This window comes from Ostrea edulis, chromosome 2 (assembly GCF_947568905.1).
Source record: "Ostrea edulis chromosome 2, xbOstEdul1.1, whole genome shotgun sequence".
Lineage (NCBI taxonomy): Eukaryota > Metazoa > Mollusca > Bivalvia > Ostreida > Ostreidae > Ostrea > Ostrea edulis.
Genome location: NC_079165.1, coordinates 31,964,471 through 31,987,022, shown reverse-complemented (window position 1 = coordinate 31,987,022; position 22,552 = coordinate 31,964,471). Strand labels below are relative to the sequence as shown.

Below are 22,552 nucleotides of genomic sequence, written 5' to 3'. Positions count from 1 at the left end.
TTTGTACAATGAATTCTATAGTACCTGTGGTATATAAATGTGTTGTATGTAGTATATTTTGTACAATGAATTCTATAGTACCTGTGGTATATAAATGTGTTGTATATAGTATATTTTGTACAATGAATTCTATAGTACCTGTGGTATATAAATGTGTTGTATATAGTATATTTTGTACAATGAATTCTATCGTACCTGTGGTATATAAATGTGTTGTATATAGTATATTTTGTACAATGAATTCTATAGTACCTGTGGTATATAAATGTGTTGTATATAGTATATTTTGTACAATGAATTCTATAGTACCTGTGGGATATAAATGTGTTGTTGATTAACAGCCATCTACCCCTAGTACATGTACGAGCATAACACCGACCATTTTGGTCAGACTGAACCATGATCAGGTACATCGTGTTTGTGTGTTATAAAGTATGTTTATCATATTGTTACTTATCAATACATATTATACTGTAAATTCCATACGATATCAAGTAATACTATAATATGTACCAGTTCATTCAAGTACATGTGTAAGAGAGATAACTCTTACAGAAGTAACAGTCGTTTCTGTATACATATACATGTATATTGCATATTTTACTATATTGATTGTCTATATGACTGTCATTGATTTATTATGAAATATACATATAGCTATCACTTATTGTATATTTCAGGGTTCATATTTTGTACAGTGTTAAATCATTTTGAAATACAAGACTCGGACTCGAAAAACAGGACTTATATAATTGTAAATAAAATTTGAAGAAAAACTTTACGCTATAAAAACAAGCAAAAATAATGGGACGTAATATAAATACGTACCGCAGTTTAGATATGTTTATATTTTACTCAATATATGGCGAAATAACCAAGATCGCGACGATATGGTTCAATTGGAGATTAACATAAAAATGGGTTGGATTTTCCATCAACAAGGGGTACTGGTAATTAGTGCTTGCGCAATATATATACTGAAATTAGAAAGGGGAAGTGTCAAAGGAGGAATTCGAGGAATAATGTTAAGGGATTGTAAGAGTTATACTTCTTTTTACTAATCTGTGAAATGTCTGTGTATATGGATGTTATGTGTCTTAGATTCTAAATGCGGAGCGTTAATTGGCAAGGGGTCATTCACTACCTTAGGCACGAGCGACTCTCGACACCCCCCCCCCCCACACACCCCGATAATGAAGCGAATGTTCAAACCACAGAATCACCGCGACCGGTCGAGGTTAATCAATTCCAAAATCACCCAATTTAAATCATGGTGTACAAAGTATTTCTATTCAGTTTAGATTACGAATAGTGATTTTCCATTTTTCTTTGTTCTCTCTCTCTCTCTCTCATCCAAACATACTTGCCATTTACATTTCTCATTGACTACCATTTGCTGTATGAATTATAAATGTTATAATTTACTGAAATACCATGTTTAACAGTTTGTCCTTTATTTGGCATTTGCATTATAGCGCTTGATTGTAGTTCATGAACTTACCCACCCCCTGCCTTTTTAAAATCTCAAATCATATAAAATTAATGTTGGCTTGTTACATTTAGTATTTCTGTATACTTACAGAGACATGGACATGCTTTCCTCGATCGTCCTGTTTACTTATTTCTGGGTATGTACAAACATATATTTCCTTATTCAATTTATTCCCTGTCGTAAAATTTAGGAATACATAAAGTTCATGATTTTTTTTAAATGACTGGTAATCGTATTTTAAGTTCTCTATGTAGCCTATAGACCTACATTTTATGCTAGCCTTTTGTGTGCCACCAGAATTTACCATCTCGCATTACTGCACGCAATTTATCTAATATAATTTCACCTCTGTGATTTTGAATATACAGCAAGCCACTGCTGGATATGTGCAACGTACGATTTTCCCTGCCATCATACTTATAGTTATATAACCATTCTCTTGTAAAATTCCCAATTGAAATTAATAAAATCTTAATCAGTAATCGAATACTATGGTTTCATCTTGTTTTTGTTGTTGTTTTTTTTATCTTTATTTCCTTTTCCCCCCTTCTTTTTCTTTCGTCATTTTCCATATCCACACTGGTTCTCATACATATGCTTAGAAAACGTCGCTTTTCATAACTTGGGCTCGACTTTCCTTTGGGTCCGAGAGCATGGAACTAATCAGCTATGGTGGTTTTCATCTCACTCCACGTGAAGGCAAAGTAACTTGTGCTCAAACCGTTTGTATAATATGCACTTATGCTATAAAATATGTTCAGATCAAGGCTAAGTAAGTAGATAATTATGAATGATGATTTATCCGACGCAGCAAACGAGGAGTTGTGTATTTAAATATCGGCGCGTAAATTATGGTAAATTCTCTCTTTTTCTAAAGCTGTTAAAGCAATATTCGCTGTCATTTTGGTGTTGGAAATTTTTGTTGTAAAATTGTGATTTACTATTTTTATGACAGGAAAAAGCAAGGCCTATAAACTTTTGTTATTAATATTTGTGCTAGTAAAGCCATTCAAAGGCTTGATTTCTATATGTTAGGCATTCAAAAGAACCAAACTATTTATTTTAATAAAATCTTAAACTTAGTTTTAATTTTATTAATGATTATAATTAAAGGGGCATAGACGCAATTTGAGCTGAAAATTTTAAAATTTAATTTTTTTGATTTTTGAATGTTTAGAATGTTTAACCAAGGTATTTCTAATGGTTACGACTAAGATGAAAAAAAGAATGCTGTCTGATAATGAAATACTGATCGCTAGGTCATACGAATGTATTAAACTTTTTTAAACCATGGATGTACTTTACATATTAATTAAGAAAGTCTACAAGAAATGTAAAATAAGGAAATTACAGTGTTAGTAAATTTTGATCTTAGTCGTAAGATATTTTGTGAATAGGTGGGCTGGGAGATAGAGCTCACTATTATTTGTTATGTAAGCAAGGCTCTTGCCATGTTTTTGTTTACATAGGTTAGATATACATGTACTAGTAAAACTCGTTTAAAGCAGTTTTTTCAATTTATAAGTTAATTCTTAACACAATTAAATATTTTCTAGCGTTTGGCTAATCTCATTTTTTTAAACACACTATTTTCTATTAAGCGAATATATGTAAAGAAAAACATGGCACGAACCTTGTTTATATAACAAAGAATTGCGAGTGCTGTATCTCACTTGTAACTCAAGAAATGGTATTCAAAATTTTGATGACCATTAGAAATACTATAGTTAAGCATTGTAAACAATTAATATGGAAAAATAAAAGAAGGTGTTGCACGTCATATGTTAATTTCACTAAAGGTGTTGCATGAAAGATCGAAAAATTTAAGTTATTCAAATATATGATAAAACCAATTGGAACGTATGTCTTGATTCAATAATTTTTGAAAATAAGTTTAAAAGACGCGTATTGACAAAATTAGCCAAAATATTTCAAGTTTAGATCAAGCAATAAGCGATTTATACGATTCTTAGCGTTAAAATGGAGGGGTATCCCCGAATTTCAGAAAAACTGCCTCCGTGAAACAAAATAAATTTAGCATGAGTATGTTCTTCGAGTTTTCCTCTAAAAACTATCGCTCTGAAATTTTGTTTCACGAGGGCATTTTTTTTTTGTAAATTTCAAAAAATCGAAACGACTTCACTAGTTTATTTTCAACTTCACCTGTACGTTAATTTTTCTTTGTAATGTATAGTCTACTGTGTGGTTTAGTGGATATGGTCGTCGACTATTATGTTTAAAGATGTCTTCTATTTTTAAAACGACCGGGTTCGACTCCCTCACGAACTTTTTTCACTTTTCCATCTAGATTTTTTTTTTCTTAATTGAAACACGCTTCTAGTTTTTATAAATGTTTCATGTCAAATCTCTGTTTATTACCATGTTCCGAGTTTGCAATAAGCTTCCAACCTGGACACTGTTTAGTTTGTGAATAGGACTCTCAACAAACACGCCGAATACAGCATGCAATACCTGTTTTTTGATAGTCAAGGCTGCTAATGAGAACTTGTATGTTTTTTTTCTGAACTCAAATAATCATGACAAGGAAGATGTCTTAGTATACTTTTTAGACAAATTATGTGACCTTGTCAAAATCAACAGTAATTTAAGGTGGAATAATGCACCTGGTGATTTTTCCTGTACCAATTCTTCATATATTTATAGAAACATCGGTAATAACCCCAAATCGTTTATTTTTCACAATTTGTTATTCATTTTTGAAAAAAATTGAATTTCATCAATTTTAAATTGCATACTCCAGAACTCTCCATTTTATCATTTGAGATATTTCTGTTTACGATGTTGGAATTAAAATACAACAAAACAATATTTTTAGTCATCAAATATTTGTTATTATTTCAGGAAAAAGGGTTTTTTTTAACATCAAAATTCAATTTCTTGAAAACTGGTGGTTAAATCTGTACCAACTTCTGTAAATAGAAAACATCATGTATGTGAATGATATGAAGACGTGAAATTGAAGGGGAAAAAATCTTCTATACAGCCATATCTAAAATAAACTTTATTAAAAATGTTGGATTTGAAATTCCGGATGGAAGAGGTATCTTTCCTAAAATAGCAAGATCCAAACAACCTAGTACTTTTTGTAAGAAAATTATACAGTTGGCATATTTTTTCGTCCGAAAGCCATAAAATCTTTCTCAGACAAGTGAGAAACGATACAGGAAGAAAAATATACTATGTTATCGTAAGAATAAACTTTTTTGTGCATAATTTTAGTGCATACCTGGATTAATGTATGCATACATTTGCATATGAACAAAGCAGTAAAATAAAATGCATGTGCTGTTGAGGAGTATAATACTGTCAACACAACAGGCTACAACAGTAGGACAAATATGTTTAAAAGAATTTGAGGAAATGAAAAAATATATGCAGGCAACAAACATTTAAAACAAAATAAAACAAAGACTACTTAATGGAAACTTTTAGTGACTGCAATATTCTATTTTACAATATTACTATTTACCTGATTTAGATATTATGTCATTAAACTTGAATAAAAATGGTCAGAACCAATGAAACAGGGTGTATTTAAATGTAGCACGCTAATCTGTCATGACATTCTCTCTTTCCTTTTAGAACATAAGCAAAACTGAAATTCGTATACATGCGTGTACAAAATATATCTTTCAAAATCAAAAACACTATTTCATGTGCAAATACATTATGTACTTTCAATAACGAGGATAAGGTGAGAAACATACATGTAGCATTATATGCAATCCTTTCCTTACACGTGATACATGTATGTATGTTTTAAAAATCCAATTAATTCAGTAATGATATTGATGATGAATTGGTGATAACCATTCGTTTATTCTATTTATAATAAAAGGTTTGCTTGAAATACACGGCATTATAAAATCATGTGAACTTACCTTCGTTTCTTGAACGGTCGCGGTAGCTCAGTGGTAGAGTGCTCGCTCTGTAACTTAGAGGTCGTGTGTTCGAGACCTGCTGATGCCATGGAGACGTCTCGTCAAATATAAGATGTAAACTTTTGGTAGTTAGATTCTAGTACTCCTTCACCAAATACTCGGCACTTAAAAGCGAGAGTCACGGGTCTTTAGGATATGACCTTAAAAGCATTGTGATTCGTCGACGTCACAACAGAAAGACTTCAGAAAGAGTTGGTTTTAATGTGTCAAATATCATATTAAGTGAAATTCCATTGTCCTTTAATAATAAAGTTATTAATTTCATAATTATATATGTCAAACATTACATATTTACTTGTTTAATGCAGAATAAAGAACCGCACCTGGTTGGATTATTATGTCATCTAAGGTTAAAATACCATGTGGGAAAATATGCTGCAATCCAAAAGTTTAAAATGTACAGCTTTGATAAAATGTGGACCAGATGGAAGTTTAGTTTTGATTGATTTGTTTTAATAGCTACTTTTCACTAGTATTTGTTGTTTTTGGTTGTTATTTTTTTATTTAATTTAATTTTCTCTCCCCCCCCCTTTTTTTTTGTACAGCAAGTAACCACAGATTTAATAATTATATTAAAGAATGAATGAATCAGTGTGAGAGTATATTATATATGTGACAAAAAACCGAATAAATTATGGGGGAAATTATGTATGTATAAATGTGACAAAAACCGAATAAATCATTTTAAAAAAAATTGGTCTTCCTTAATAGAGCCTTTGATTCGTCGACGTCACAACTTACGCACAACAAGAAACAACACCTGACGCTCTGGTACTACTGCGTCAGACAAGTAAGCAATGAATATCAGGGGCTAATCTTACTATGGCGTGTTTACACATAAACTCTTTGTTCCAGAATGCCGTGGCCGGTGGATATGGAAGAGGATATAGTGAAAAGAATTATGATATTTCTCTGAAGACCATTTCTTTCGACGATTATGGAGCCGAATGTTCGGTGGCATACACCAGCACCACACTCAGCAGTGTTGACTCCGTGTGGTTTGTCAATGGCGTTCCTATTTTGTGTAAGTCATTTCGGAATTCATAATTCAACGTTAAACAGTTCTAACTTACATGTTTGAGTTTGATTAACGTATTTCATTGATTCTGATGCAAAACAACACTGATAATTGCTTCTTTGTATAACACTTCTGTTAAGAGTTTAGTCCATGAAACTTTTCACCCCTGCTACCAGGTCTGATGGAAGTTGTGGGAGATGATTCTACTTAATGAAAACTAACTATGTTGGATGTTTTTCTATGAGTTAGATGATGATGCTGATTGGCTTGTCGAAGAGAACAGTAAAACTCAGTTTACCTCAACTCTGAAATCCCGACGAAAGCTTAGATCGAGTGAGGTAGAAAACAAGGCCATCTATGTGAACTTTTACAGCTCCGGTTGCAAAACTACCGTTGATTTTGGAAGCAAAAGGAAGTCCATAAGAGCTGAATACAAAGTGTCTACTAATTCTGAGTTCCTGTACATTTCCCCACGCACAAATTCATGGACTGGTGCCGAGGAATTTTCTACAAGCACGGCTATTACTATCAAGAGCACTAGAACCAAGAAAGTTGAAAAGAAAATGCAGTGGTAGGTGTACGTTTAACTTAAAGAAAGACGATGGGTGTGCTCTAATTGTATTATGAAAACAAGCGACAAATTGTTGAGAAAATCCGATGATGGATTACAGTTCGATAGGCCAGGGCGGAATGATTTGTTCTCACATTATCACCAGAGTGAGATCGACTTTACTGTCTGACACTGCTGCCACATCATTTGATTGTGACGTCATATGTTTTCTATAATTTACGTTTACACGGTGAAGTAAAATATTTTGTATTGCTTTCCTTTAAATTTCAAATATCAATCTGGTGGACAACCTTGGGGTTTTTAGTTTACACTTGAACTTAAAGTGTAAACCATTTTCGGGTATGCTCTTTCTGGTTGTCTAATTAGTTACAGTTCAAATGAGGATTTTGATCATTTTGAATGTTCTTGAAGCTCTTGGATTTATAATGCACTAAACTGTGGTTAAAATATAAGAACAATAATCCCTCACTCGTACTAATGAAGGATCCTATTAATATTTCATGGCGTCTCGTAAGAGAGTCTTATAATCATATCTGTAGAGAAAGTATGCGATAAACATTCTTAAAAACAAGTAGCGTTTCATATTTTCCATCATCGCATCAATCAGAAAAGCAATATTCCTGTTCTGAAAATATTTAAATGTTTTACCATAATCATATATCATTTATTTCAGGGAAATAGTACATTTGTCAAATGGATATCAAAAATACGCACAAAATTTACCAATCCAAGAGAGTTCGCTTACTAAATGGAAGTACTTCGGACCGTCAAATGCCTTCATATTTGCGAGGCTTCAATTTTCTGCAGTTGTCAAAGGTATGGTGCTGATAAAGTACATTCGTAACACTCGTAGTTATCTTACAATAAGAACACACGGTCATTTTATTTGAAATAGCGTGAGAAATGAATTCATACATGTACTTTATACTGTAGACAATTATTTTCGTGGGTGAACATTTCGTGGTTTGAGGAAAATGAGCGTGTTTGTGGGAATCTGGTTTCCTTGTTGAAGAGTTCTTATTTAGTTCAGGATTTACAGATGGAAGATATTATTATAAGGAGTAAGATTCGTTCCCCCGAAAGAAAATCCGTTCCCTCGAAATAAAATATTTCCAATGCCTGTGGGAAAATTACCAGGGATTGATCCAGGAATTGCAGTTGGGGGGGGGGAGCAACTTTATGAGGCAGGGGGGGTATGGGGACCGCTTTGAGGCCCCCAGTGGGTCCAGGGCGAAGCCCTGGTGGGAGTCAAGCCTCCGAAAGCTCATGGAATGTACAGATTTTATAGGGCTTGAAATATGTCATTTATGTAGTCATTCTTACTATTTTCTGTCATCTCTAATAATGTGAAATTTCAGGGTTTTGGGGGAAAAATGTAAGTTCTCCCAGTAAAAGTAATTCAATAAATTAAAAGATTTTGTCATTATTTCTCCGAGAGTGGAAGAAATTATTGTTTCTTTTATCCTTTACATTTTTCTAAAGAAGATACCATAATTTATCCTAAATTTAAAAAAAATAGGGGGAAGGCGCCAGCTGCGCCCCCTATAAATCTGCCACTGATTACTACATAAAAGAAAAACTCATTATCATTTTCATCGGCGTCATTTTTATTCAACCTTAAGTTTTGCAATTATGCGATGCAGGATAAAACTGTAGCACGTTTAGTAACTAGCCCCTTCACATACACATAAATGTATAAAACTTTAAACACTTTTTTGTAATATTTCAACGGTGTCACCGGTCTCCTTCAGCTGTGTTGAGAGAGAGAGAGAGAGAGAGAGAGAGAGAGAGAGAGAGAGAGTTGCCATTTGGGGACGTACTTTCAACGACTCCAATTTTAGACAATCGAGGAAACTGTTCGGATACATGAAAAAACCAAACCTATTTCAATTATTTCAAGATTCATTTAAGCACGTACTCAAAATATTTGACTATGATATTGGGGCTGTACCTGGTTCTGTTACTGACATATGATTGATATGATAATACATGGTCTCAGAAGTTGATTAATATGTAATGAAGCAAAATATAGTTTCGGTTTTAATTTTTTTTATTTGGACAAGTGATTTGATATTTTAGACTTAGTGAATTCAAAAGCTTAGTAGTCCTTTAAAACTCATTTATTTCGTGGGAACGAATTAAAATAATCTTCCACCTGTCCTTAATTGAATCTCTTGTTCAAGGAGAATTTGAATGAGTGAATCTGTCTATTTCACAAACCAAAAATGACCCACCCACCCCGAAATTAATAACGCCAACATAACAGTAATTTGATTTGTAGGTAAATAAATTAACAGATAACCCACTTCTTAAAAGGAAAGGCAACCCTAATTACATTGTTGTTTTTATGAATAACGTATCACTTACTGATATCGTAAATTACAGTCTTTAACAACAAAAAATCCTTGCTTAACAATTAAATCAATATTAATCTATCAAGTATTTTAAATTACCCGCCGTTAAGAGAGCGGCCATTCATGTTTAATTTTTGACGTCACACAGTCTGTTCCAGTGTATTTCATCAGTAGCACTGTAAACATGACAAGTCATGAACAGTTAAGTTTTGAGCCGTATAGATTTGAGCCCGTTCTTTCGCAAGAAGAAATTGAGAAAAGACGTTCAGTCGAGTCGCAGACCAGGCAGACGGTAAACATTTCTTCATACAAATGTTTCAAACCTCAAATTGTCATTACGCAAATGATGGATCCACAGTTTACATAGTCTTTTCTTTTCAAATGACTTGGTTGGGTCGGGAATTTCGAGAGAGAAAAACTTTTTCACATCTCCCCTCTGCATTAGTGTAATTAACTGCTTGACAGGAAGGCATCAACCTATCTATTCGTAAGATCTACCGCATGCACATATTTGATGATCTTAGAATCTAATCAAAACCTGAACAAACGGTGTGTCGTCAAAATTATTGATTTTTTGTGGTCTTGAATACAAGAGTTACACATCATGACAGCCTCTATAGATCGCGGGAATTTCAATTTTTAACGTTTTCAAATTAGAACTGACCCTTATCTAGGCCGTATATCAACAGAATAGCATGACAAATCTTTATCATATAATTAATCCTATCATTTATTATGTAAAATTCTTTTGGGTTGCCTTATACATTTTACCAGATTTATTTTAGGTGAGCTTTATTCTAAGATTTGATGAAAGGTGTATGCGAAACCTATGTTGGGGATCTACTCTGTATTTTCTTCTTCTCTATATTACAGGCGATTTCTACGATCCATTCATTGCACTGAAATATGTACGAGATGTCAAACTATTTTCAAACAGGAACTCGTATTCAACTCCAAGTATCCCAATAACATATATACCTGACGATACTGTGTTTAAGAGCCTAAACAAGGACACTCGTCTGTACACTTGCTCTATATTGGAAGTTGTTCCGATCTCTAGGAGAAGTTACATGTACCTGCAGTCCAATTCAACAGCCACCAGAACAGACTTGCGGTTCTTCCCCTATACATACGTTCATTACGGTTATCAAACCGAACTGTACTCCATTGTTAGGGATCCAGCCCACTTATCTGATGAGGCTTATTGTAAAGCTGCCAGCAAAGGTCCACCAGGATATAATATAACTAAGGCATAAGGCTTCGACCTTTTATTTCTATGTTGCATTATTTTATAAATCTTCCTCAGCGTAATGCTCATTGTTCTTTATATATCATTACGTCAAGGTATTCTTACGTTGTATTTTTTTTAAATTTATTTATTAGTTATATTGATTGATTGAATATTGTTTAATGTCCCTCTCGAGAATATTTCACTCATATGGAGACCGTCACCATTACCGGTGAAGGGCTGCAAAATTTAGGCGTATGGCCATTGAGCAGGGGTATCTTTATCGTGCCACACCTGCTTTGACACGGGGCATCGGTTTTTGCGAATTCATCCGAAAGACCGCCCCATTTAGTCGCCTCTTACGACAAGCAAGGGGTACTGGGGACTTATTCTAACCTGGAGAAGAATGTACTAGCTTACATGGACAATCAGCGTATTAACCCTTAAACTAAGAAATATGACTGAGAGAAATTGCAATGATATTGGGAAAAAGTTACACTGTAACAATTACTAATATCACTCACAATGTATTTACATTTCCAATGTTTTTGCTTTAATATTGTTACAAATTGTAATGATAGTCGTTTCCTCTTGAAAGTGTTGCAGTTTGTGAACAATGCGCGTATGAATTTTGATGAATATTGTGTGTCTATCTTTAAGGACTGGGAATTGCGATAGAAATAATTGTAGAATATAGATATAAGAAATAAATTTCAATTTTTAAAACACATGAGGATAGGAGAATACTTTTCATAAAGCGCGCTAACACGCTTCATAAAGTACATGTATGCTGGCATGAAGCATTGCATTTCATATCCTTGTGTATTTTTACATAAAAGTTCTTTCTTAAAATATACATATAGTGAATAAAAAGTATAATTCTTATAAAGAATACAAACTTAAAAGAAGGGCAAACACGGACTTCCGAAACACAAGAGGTGGGATCAATTGCCTGGGAGGAGTAAGCACTCCCTGTTGACTGGTTACACTCGCCGTGAAGCCCTATATCTTGATCACGTAAATGGGGTAATCAGTAGTCAAAATTAGTTTGAAAAAAGGACTTGACGATTGGTATGAAACAGAAAGCATTCGACCCAATGACAGGTTGTATATTTAAACTAGATTATCATAACGACTGTAGAATTTGCAAAATTCCGACTTAAAACGAGAATGTTGACATCCCTGTAACATCAACTTATTTGTCAGCAGCCTATCTCGGTTGAAAAACTAATCATAAGCAGAATATGAATAAAGTAAACTATAGATGCTGTCATAAGACAGAAACCCACACGCAAGCGTTTGTCATTAAATAAACTCTTATCCATGCTGTATATGTCAAGATGCGTTGAGCATTCTATTGGATAAATGTCCTGAGGTAATCTCAAACCCTATTTCATAATTGTTGAAAAATATTTTAAAGACAATTGTATCATGGCAGTGGTGCTTTTCCTTTAATAAAAAGTGTACAATAACTGGAGATACACCAGTGGGCGGGACCATCATTTGCATATTCTTTTTTTAAACTGTGCTGTGTAAATAAATTATTGAACACCATCTGACAATTTCAATAACATTTTTAATTCTTGAATAAGTGGTACTTTGTTATAAACACAAAAGACAATAATTTTGTCACAGAAAAAAAATATCGAAAAAACTTTAAAACATTAATGTTCAAATTTGTACTGTACATGTGGTTGCACATACATTAACATGTAACTAGTATGAAATAAATGTACATTTGTTATATAAACATCTTCCATGGCCAACAGGAATGTCCATTTTCTTGGATATTTCCTTCAGAGTTCCGTCGTATTCACATACATCCTCCGGTTCGTTTTTTTCTTTTTTTGACAATTTCGATGGTGGAGGGTCTAAAACTTTCGACACGGAGCAGGCGATGTCAGCATTAGCCCTTTTATAAGCTCGAACTCCCATTTCAGACCTATGTCCTGTTCTACACATGATATCCTGCTCGTCAATTCCGCTTTGATAGAGTGCCGTTGTGCAGATTCTTTTTCCCGAGTGGTTTGTGTATTTTCCTTTAAGACCAGCTCTATGGCAGATTACCTTCATCAAGGACTTCAATTTATTGACACTTACTGGTTGCGATCCATAGCGAGGGGGCGATCCTGCCAATGGACGCCGGTAAAACGACCCCTCATTTCCCAGAGCATCCAGGTACACTTTAAAGAAATCAACCATGCAGCGATCGCCTGTAAAGAATAAAATGTACATTTTATTATTGAAATAAGCAACACTTGCAGCCATATCAGTGTAATTACCCTTTCCCATTCTCCGAGGAGTGTTGAAGAAAAATAGGGGGGGGGGGGGGTAATTAGTCTGATAGCCACATATAAAAAAAAAACCAATCACACAAAACAGTAATAGCAAAAATTATTTCTAGTTACATATGTAATAGAGGAGAAAAGGCACGGTACATTTATATCACATATATGCGAGATTTAAATCACTCAGAATAACAGCTCTGAGAAATGGTGAAACTGATCCCCCCTCCCCAAGAAAACCCGGCGATATTTCTTTTAACTAATGAAGACTGGCTTTCCCCGAAGAGGTGGTTACATAATTTACCTTACCAGGCTGACAGTAGTGCCGTATTTGTTTGTTGTGTAGTTCCTTGTGAGCTAGTCCTCCCTTGAAGGTTTTTGTGGATCTTCCTGTGAACTCAATATATTTCCCGCGGTTATCCTCACCAAGAAGGAACTGGTTACATTCAAGGAAATGGTGTTCGTCGTGGCCCCTCAGTCTAAAGAACTTGCAACAAAAGAAGAACACAGTATTCTGAAGAGTTTCTGGATTGTTCATCCCGAAAACGCCTCTCTCCCAGATTGTAGTCTCATCTTCAGAAAGTATGGGATCTGCCTGTTTTCGTTTCCCACCTACTCCTCTACTTAAAGCGTCCTTCATTTTACTGTCCAATATTTTACGGAAATCTGCAAATCTTGGATCCCCCGCATCAAGGAAATTTTTGTCGTGTGTTCCATGATCGCGTAAATATCTCAAAAATGCCACAACTAATGTAGTACAATGTTTTCGCTGGATATTCTTTACCGTCTTTTCTACGTACTCTCATTATAAAGCGTCCTAAATAAAAGTTCAGCTGCACCGCGTCCATAGTTTGGATTTCTGGAATAATCGGTTCCTGCCCTTGACCCTGCACATTTCTTTCACGGCGCCAGCTTTCAAATATATTGAAAGCCCACTGCGTGTTCTTTTTCGTGTTCTTGTTTTCTTGACTTTCTATTAAAGCCTGGATTTCACTTTCTTCTACTTCTAAACCGAATCGCGGCTCCTCGGGATTTTCAACACATTCCTCTTTCAAATTTGTGAAGTCCAAGTTAAAATTCGCGAAATCTTGGACCGCCGCGGTGTCGACATCCATGTCATCTTCAAGTTTAATTTCCCCTAATGTATTATTCATCTCGATTTCGTCACATGCTTGTGATAGAATCAAATCCTCGTCATCATTAAATAAAAACTGTAGATCTAGACCCAGTTCATATACTAGTATATCACCAATAGTTCTCTGCTCCGACATTTTCAGCATCCACTTTCTTGGATAACCGGACGAATAGTGCGCGATGACCATGCTTGGCGGGAAGGAGAAAATACCCAAACGGTCACCTGACAAAAACTTCACTTTTCATTGGGAGTAATTAAAAAATCACGCAATAACCACTTGTCACCTGACAGATATTATACATGTATTTCTAATTGGTCATGATACAAGTAAATTAAAAAATCACGTAATAACCACTTGTCATATGACAGATAGTATATTTCTAATTGGTCATGATACAAGTAAGTTATTGAATATTTATTTTGGTGTATCTTGATTTATTTGGACGAAGGGTGGAAACTCGTGCTTAGCACTCGTCACCGCCCTTCGTCCAAATAAATCAAGATATACCGAAATAAATACACAATAACTATTACTTGTATAGAGAGCCAAATGAACATAAATTCAAAAACTTAGAGATGCCTTTAATTATTTGATTTATCGATTGATTTTACATAGCTCGAGGAAATTTCACTTATATGGAGACGCGTCACCATTGCCGATGAAGAGCTACAAAATTTAGGCCTATGCTCTGTGCTTACAGCCTTTGAGCAGGGAGGGATATTCATTGTGCCACACCTGCTGTGACACGGGACCTCCGTTTTTGCGATCCCATCCGAAGGACCGCCCCCATTTAGTAGCCTCTTACAAGAAACAAGGGACACTGAGAACCTATTCTAACCCGGATCCCCATGGGACTTAATTATTTGACGATATATAAATATTGCATGTAGTTGAGGGTAACATTGAACATTTTCAACCCGAGAAAACCATTGTCAACCGAGGCGTAGCTTCTCGAGAGGTGAAAATTTTCAATGTTACCCTCAACTACCTGCAATGTTTGTTTTGTTATACTGAATGTTAAATAAACAACAAAGCAGAAAAAACTTACGTCTGTTGACATTTGATCAATTACTGTCATGCAATATTTCGTATATCGATGCGGATACAAACGCTCAAACGATGTTGTCTAACAATCTACGGAGAACCGTACACGCATAAATTTGACGCATGTGATAATATTTCATAAAATTTCAAGAAGTTATTGCACATCTACAAGAATCATCAATCATCTTCCAAAAGACAATTTGACTACTGCGTAAACTGAAAGAGGAGAACTGGGAACAAGGATTTTATTTTCATTATTATCATTTTTCAAACAAACGTCGTTTCTCGATTCCCCATTTCTGAGGAGTTCTGGGCACCGCTTATATTCCAAAAGATAAATTGGTTACTGCTTAAAAGCAGAAAGGAGTTCAATGAAGAAGAATGTGTGATAGACACCAGACAGACAGACGGACGGACGTACCAGGGTAACAACAATATACCCGTACTTTTTGGGGGCGTATATTACATCACGGGCACCAATCGAGATACTGCAGAACTGAAAGCATCAAACGAACCATCAGAGTGCATTGTTTACCATCAAATCATAAAGTATTAAATTGCGCAGAATTAACATCACATTCTTCAATATTTCAATTTAAGGCCCAATTTAATTTGCACAGGTCAACTTACCCCCGACGCAAATGAATCGGTGTCAATCATGCGATTTTTCTTTACAACTTTTGGTTGTGCAGTAATTCGATTAATGTCCGTGTATATTCAGATTGCATTTATTTCATAATTAAAATATCAATCTTCCAGTGCTACTTGCTTTAATACTCTAGGGCTAGACTCTTTGTCTTAGATTTTTCGGCTCGAATGTCGTTGCAGTGGAAATGGAGGCAACTCTTGTTTTTCAATTATTTTGTATTTTGACCAAAATGAAATAAATCAACCAAGAGAGAAAAAGGGATTTTAATGGTTTTCAGAATAGACCCGGCAAGATCATACCATCTTCCACGGGAATTAAGACATAATCGAAACTGAAAAGTTGAAATATGTTGCAGTGCAGTGAATGTTGCACAAATCATGGTTTCTGTATTCATAAGGAAGGCTACAATAAATATACATATGAAAAATCCTTAAAACATGACTTTTCTCTAACATTATGGGCCGGGATGGTCTGATAAAATTGTACGTAAGCATACTCATCTAGCTATACCATCAGATTGGAATAAAGGCCTTATTGTACTGCTTCCAAAGAAAGGAGACTTACTCTGCTGTGACAACTGGAGAGGAATCACTCTACTCTCTGTACCTAGCAAAGTATTCTGCAAGTTAGATCTTTCTCAGCCGAATCGATACAGCCATTGATCGGAAGCTAAGGGAAGAACAGGCTGGTTTCAGAAAAGGCAGAGGGTGTATTGACCAAATATTTGCTCTTCGAAATATAATTGAACAATGCATTGAATGGAACACACCTTTATTCATAAACTTTATAGACTTTAAGAGAGCCTCTGATAGCGTCCACCGAGATACACTTTGGGAAATATTGACAGCATATGGTATACCAACGAAACTTATCACTCTCATAAAATGCTTCTATCAAAATTTTGAATGCAACATCATATTAGAAAACAACATTTCTGATCCATTCGAAGTAAAATCTGGTGTCCGTCAAGGATGTATTCTATCACCTATACTATTCTTGATGGTAATATATTGGATACAGAGAAACACAACATCTGTTAGAAATGGAATACAGTGGTCAATGTTTAAACAATTAGAAGACCTTGATTTTGCTGATGACCTAGCAGAAATATCAACAACCCAGAGACAACTACAAGAAAAAACAAGCATCTTAAATTCATATGCCCAAAAGACCGGACTAAACATCAACATAGCAAAAACAAAAGTAATGGTGGTAACCAGAAAATCACAGATCCAATTACCATCAATAACCATCCAATTGTAAATGTAGAAGATTTTACATATCTTGGCAGTGTAATCAGCAATGACAATGGAACAAAAAAAAAAGACATACAATCAAGAATATCAAAAGCCCGTACAGCCTTTCACAGACTTCAGCCAATCTGGAAGTCACAAAACTTCAGCATAAACACCAAGCTGAAGTTGTTTAACAGCAACGTGAAATCAGTCCTCCTTTATGGCTCGGAATGCTGGAGAATAATACAGAGCGACATACAGAGGATAGAGGCATTCCATAACAGCTGCCTCGGATAAATTCATCGAATATACTGGCCTAACAAAATAACAAACAAGAACTTGTTCAATATTAGCAAATGTAATAGTATCTCAACACAGATAAAACAGCGGCGCTTTAGATGGCTAGGTCATGTTCTGAGAATGCCCAGTGAGAAGATTCCAAAAACTGCCTTGCACTGGACACCACCAGGGAAACGAAAGCCAAGTAGACCTCGAACCACCTGGAGGAGAACCATCCAAGCGGAACTTCAAGAGGAAGGTTACACCTGGGGGCAGGCTCAGCACTTAGCAAAGGACAGGGACAAATGGAGGAAGCTTGTTGGTGCCTTATGTCCCACCGGGGATGAAGAGGATAAGTAGTAAGTAATACTCATCTAGCATTGATCAAGTTCGTATTAACCATGTTTTATAGGTCAAGGTGGGACCATACATTAACAATGTGTGCCAAAAATATTAATGAAAATACATGCCAAACAATAATATTAATTTTTTCAAACACATTAGGAAGTATATTGCAAATTACTGAGTAATTAGAAAGCATTTTGTTCACGTAACACGTATACTTGTAGCTCGGTGTGGTTTCTGCTTTGTCAAGATGACTCCATTCTTCAATACAAATTCATTTAACGACATATACATATTTATATCTAATTTCATCAAGTAAATATTCATGTTTATCTACCGTGAGTGTTTTGACCAATGAACTTATTTATAACTTGCAGAATATGTTTAATTCATTGTACTATGCATGCTTGTTGTAAAAGTGAATCTTTCGCAATAATTTAGAGTTTATTTTCCTGTAAAGCATAAAACTGTTAATTGATTGATTTATTATTGTTTAACGTCCCTCTCGAGTTTCACTATATCATGACTTGTTCAGCTCTTAGGGATAGAAAAATTTATTTACCTTCTAAATATACAAACAGACCAAATATCATCAAATTGTTTAACTTGTTTTCATGTAAAAAGTTATCTGTTATGAGTAATCTTTCCAAATTCATAAATATAATTCACAAGAGAGTTACCCTTCCAGGTTAAAAATTATAAACTGTGCACTCTTTCATGCATTGCATCAACTGAATTCTTTGTTTAACATTGTGTATATAAGTATATCTTCTCTATGTTGTTTTGTGCAATATGAGAATAAATTGAATTGAATTGAAATTGAGAATTTTCCACGTCTCCATTACCGGTGAAGGGCTGCAAAATTTAGGCCTATGCTCGGCTCTTACGGCATTTGAGCAGGGATGGATCTTTTTCGTGCCACATCTGCTGTGACACGTGGCCTCGGTTTTTGCGGTCTTGTCCGAAGGATCGCTCCATTGAGTCGCCTCGTACGACAAACAAGGAGTACTGAGTACCTATTCTAACCAGGATCCCCACAAGACCATAAAATTGTAGATCTTCAAAATTCATCACTTATTATTTACAAATCTATAAATTGTGACTACATGTTGACTAATTTCTGATTAAAATTTCTCTTTTCAAACCACTGATTTGAAATTACAAATTAATTAGGTGTCGTACGAAAAACAATAATCTCTGTGTGCTGACAAAATCAAGTATTTCTAATTTTGAACAATAGCCTTTTACACTTGTAAATGATGAAAAACACATATTGCAATATTTTGAAATTGAAACATAAGCAGCGAAGTTAATTTACATAATTGCAATTATTTGAGAGTGTAAAATGATAAGATCCCGATACTTTAAGCAATAACTGTCTGATGTTTAGTATTAATGATCATCCCGATACTTTAAGCAATAACTGTCTGATGTTTAGTATTAATGATCATCCCGATACTTTAAGCAATAACTGTCTGATGTTCAGTATTAATAATGATCCCGATACTTTAAGCAATAACTGTCTGATGTTTAGTATTAATGATCATCCCGATACTTTAAGCAATAACTGTCTGATGTTTAGTATTAATGATCATCCCGATACTTTAAGCAATAACTGTCTGATGTATAGTATTAATGATCATCCCGATACTTTAAGCAATAACTGTCTGATGTTTAGTATTAATGATCATCCCGATAATTTAAGCAATAACTGTCTGATGTTTAGTATTAATGATCATCCCGATAATTTAAGCAATAACTGTCTGATGTTTAGTATTAATGATGATCGTAATCGTATCCCACGGTAATCCTTGCATAATTTCCAAGTGATCAACCAATCTACTAAAATTAAACCACCAAGATCCGAAAGCATTTAATTCGTTGTACCATAAATTAAAACACAATTGATGCAATATTGACAAGAATATAGATACTTATGGAAGGGTATTGATTAAAATATCTCCATTTTTGGAAGTCGTATTCGAGCATTAAAGCGAATAAATTCTCTATGATTTCGTTTTAATGAAAGGAATTATCTGGATTGCAATGATCGAGAAATACTAATTATTCCACTAGGCGGCGCGATCCGTACAGTAACATGATCCGAATAATTGACATTGAGTCATGATGTTACATGTACTGTAGTAATAATAAATTATTTATCATTATTATCATTATACATTTATGTAGCGCTTTATCTAATTAAGACAATTTCCCTAAAGCGCTTTACATGTAGAACAATAAAAACAAACTAAAACAAAGAACGATAAATACACAGAGAAAGGCATAATATAAAATAATACTATTACCTAAAACTAATATGCCGTGTTAAACGTTGCACTATTATACTAATTTTGTTATTCATATTCGAAAATTTGTAATTTATATTCTAAAGCATATCATTCATATTCGAAAAGTTGTTATTGATATTCGATAATTTTATCATTCATATTCAAAAACATGTTATTCTTATTCTAAAACGTGTTATTCATATTCAAAAACATGTCATTCTTATTCAATAAATTGTTATTCATATTCTAAACTTTTCATTCATATTCAAAAACATGTAATTCATATTCGATAATCTTATCATTCATATTCAAAAACATGTGATTCATATTCGATAATCTTATCATCATATTCAAAAACATGTGATTCATATTCGATAATCTTATCATTCATATTCGATAATGATGTCATTTATATTCGATAATTATGTTTTTTATATTCGACAATCATGTCGTTCATATTCGATAATTTTCCTATTCATATTCAAAAGCATGTAATTCATATTCGATAATCATGTCATTCTTATTCGATAGTCATGTCAATCTTATTCGATAATTTTTTAATTCTTATTCAATATCATTTGCATTGTGGGTAATATTATATGTTTGTAAAGTTTCTGCTCATTGGGTACATGTATGTGAAAACGAAAGTAGATTATGGTGTTACCAATCTGGACCACGTGTACGCAGCACATTCATAGGTAATGAATGTCTATTGATTGATAAACTTTTGGTAAATGTTCATCGTATTATACTAACTAACATAAAAAATGTACACTTACCACCAGATATGGTAACACCATAATCTACTTTCGTTTTCACATACATGTACCCAATGAGCAGAGACTTTACAAACAGATAATATTACCCACAATGCAAATTATATTGAATAAGAATTTACAAATTATCGAATAAGAATGACATGATTATCGAATATGAATTACATGCTTTTGAATATGAATAGCAAAATTATTGAATATGAATGACATGATTGTCGAATATAAATAACATAATTATCGAATATAAATGACATGATTATCGAATATGAATGATAAGATTATCGAATATGAATCACATGTTTTTTAATATGAATGATAAGATTATCGAATATGAATCACATGTTTTTGAATATGAATGATAAGATTATCGAATATGAATCACATGTTTTTGAATATGAATGAAAAGTTTAGAATATGAATAACAATTTATTGAATAAGAATGACATGTTTTTGAATATGAATAACACGTTTTAGAATAAGAATAACATGTTTTTGAATATGAATGATAAAATTATCGAATATCAATAACAACTTTTCGAATATGAATGATATGCTTTAGAATATAAATTACAAGTTTTCGAATATGAATAACAAGATTAATATAATAGTGCAACGTTTTACATGCCATAAACTAAGATGTTTTTTTTTTTCCCTTTCCCCCCCTAAATGACCTTGTACATATAAAAACCCCAATTAAATGCTAAAAAGATATGTTTTAAAAACAGCTAATGAACTCTCGACACGAAGATCCAACGGGAGGCAGTTCCACAGGGCCGGGTTAATGATGAAACATCAAACCGTCTTTGGTCTTACAGTTTAGTACGAGCGCGATGTAGAACAAGTTCCTGGATGTATGCTGGAGGTAATCTATGTAGAGCCTTGAAAGTATACAATAGAATTTTATATTTCGTTCGATATGATAGGTAACCAGTGAAGCGATATGAGAATTATAAATCATCATATATACCGCCTTATACACACTGATATTTGTTTAAATACGCGTTCAGTTGAATTTCTTATCTGGAAAAACACAAAAATACCATGAAATAATTTTTCGCTGACGTAGTCTTGTTTTTGATGCGGCTGATAAATTTCCCCCAAAACGTGCGCTTGTGTATTTTTATATCGATTTCAGGAGGGAGGCGATACAGATTAACAGTATTAACAAACGGAAACATGATGGGTACATTATAAATATTCAAACAATACCATTTTTTATATAGAGTATCCAGTGACTATTTGGAAATCGTAACATGTCTTAAAATTCATTTTTAAAAATACACAAGTGCATGAACCGTGACGCTTCACGCTAGCATATTTCATGATGCATTAGCGCTTCGAATTCATGTAAAGTATGCTGGCGAGAAACGTTGCTTTTCACAGTTTCATGCCCTTATGTATTTTCAAAAATGTTTTACATTCTACTTTCATTGCTGAAATTTTCAGCCTTTAAAATAGACCGTACTTTCATACGTGTATTATTCTCATCTTCATTGTATTCATGAGGAAATGGCTATCATTAACTGGTACAGATCTCGAAGTCAAAAACATTGAAAATGTTAAAAAGTAATATTCGATGCTTTTGAGTATATATGATCAACTGATCGGAAGAAAAAAACACATTAAACTGCTACACAGTAGATTATTCTCTACGACATTGAAAGAATTAGGTTGGATTATGAATTAAGAACTATTAATCTGATTTGTTTTTTGTACTTTGTGAGATGTCATAACTGATAAAATTTCAACTGAACACCCACCTGGTCTAGAAAAGAACAAAAACAATAGTCCAGTTGCCATTAGAAAAGGTTTATCTGCGGTGTCGACAAAGAGAATACCGTAGGATTTTTTTCAGCAGCTGTGAGAACATAGAAACACTTTAAATTG

The 22,552-nt window shown here is 33.9% G+C and overlaps 1 protein-coding gene across 1 annotated transcript; it reads left to right on the top strand.

The window, feature by feature from the left end:
- Window positions 1-1,567: 1,567 nt before the first annotated feature.
- On the top strand, window positions 1,568-10,708 carry LOC125667812 (uncharacterized). The gene is made up of 5 exons (XM_048901470.2): window positions 1,568-1,628; window positions 6,310-6,478; window positions 6,722-7,043; window positions 7,717-7,859; window positions 10,271-10,708. The coding sequence occupies exons 1-5, from the start codon at window positions 1,587-1,589 to the stop codon at window positions 10,651-10,653; spliced, it is 1,059 nt and encodes a 352-aa protein (XP_048757427.2). The 5' UTR covers window positions 1,568-1,586; the 3' UTR covers window positions 10,654-10,708.
- The last annotated feature ends 11,844 nt before the right edge of the window (window positions 10,709-22,552 follow it).

What these genes read in the sequence shown, in the direction of transcription:
- LOC125667812 (XM_048901470.2), top strand. Translation starts at nt 1,587, where the DNA reads ATGGACATGCTTTCCTCGATCGTCCTGTTTACTTATTTCTGG. An exon ending in GTTGAAAAGAAAATGCAGTG is followed by an intron (nt 7,044 to 7,716) that starts GTAGGTGTACGT and finishes CATTTATTTCAG; the next exon opens with GGAAATAGTACATTTGTCAA. An exon ending in ATTTTCTGCAGTTGTCAAAG is followed by an intron (nt 7,860 to 10,270) that starts GTATGGTGCTGA and finishes TCTATATTACAG; the next exon opens with GCGATTTCTACGATCCATTC.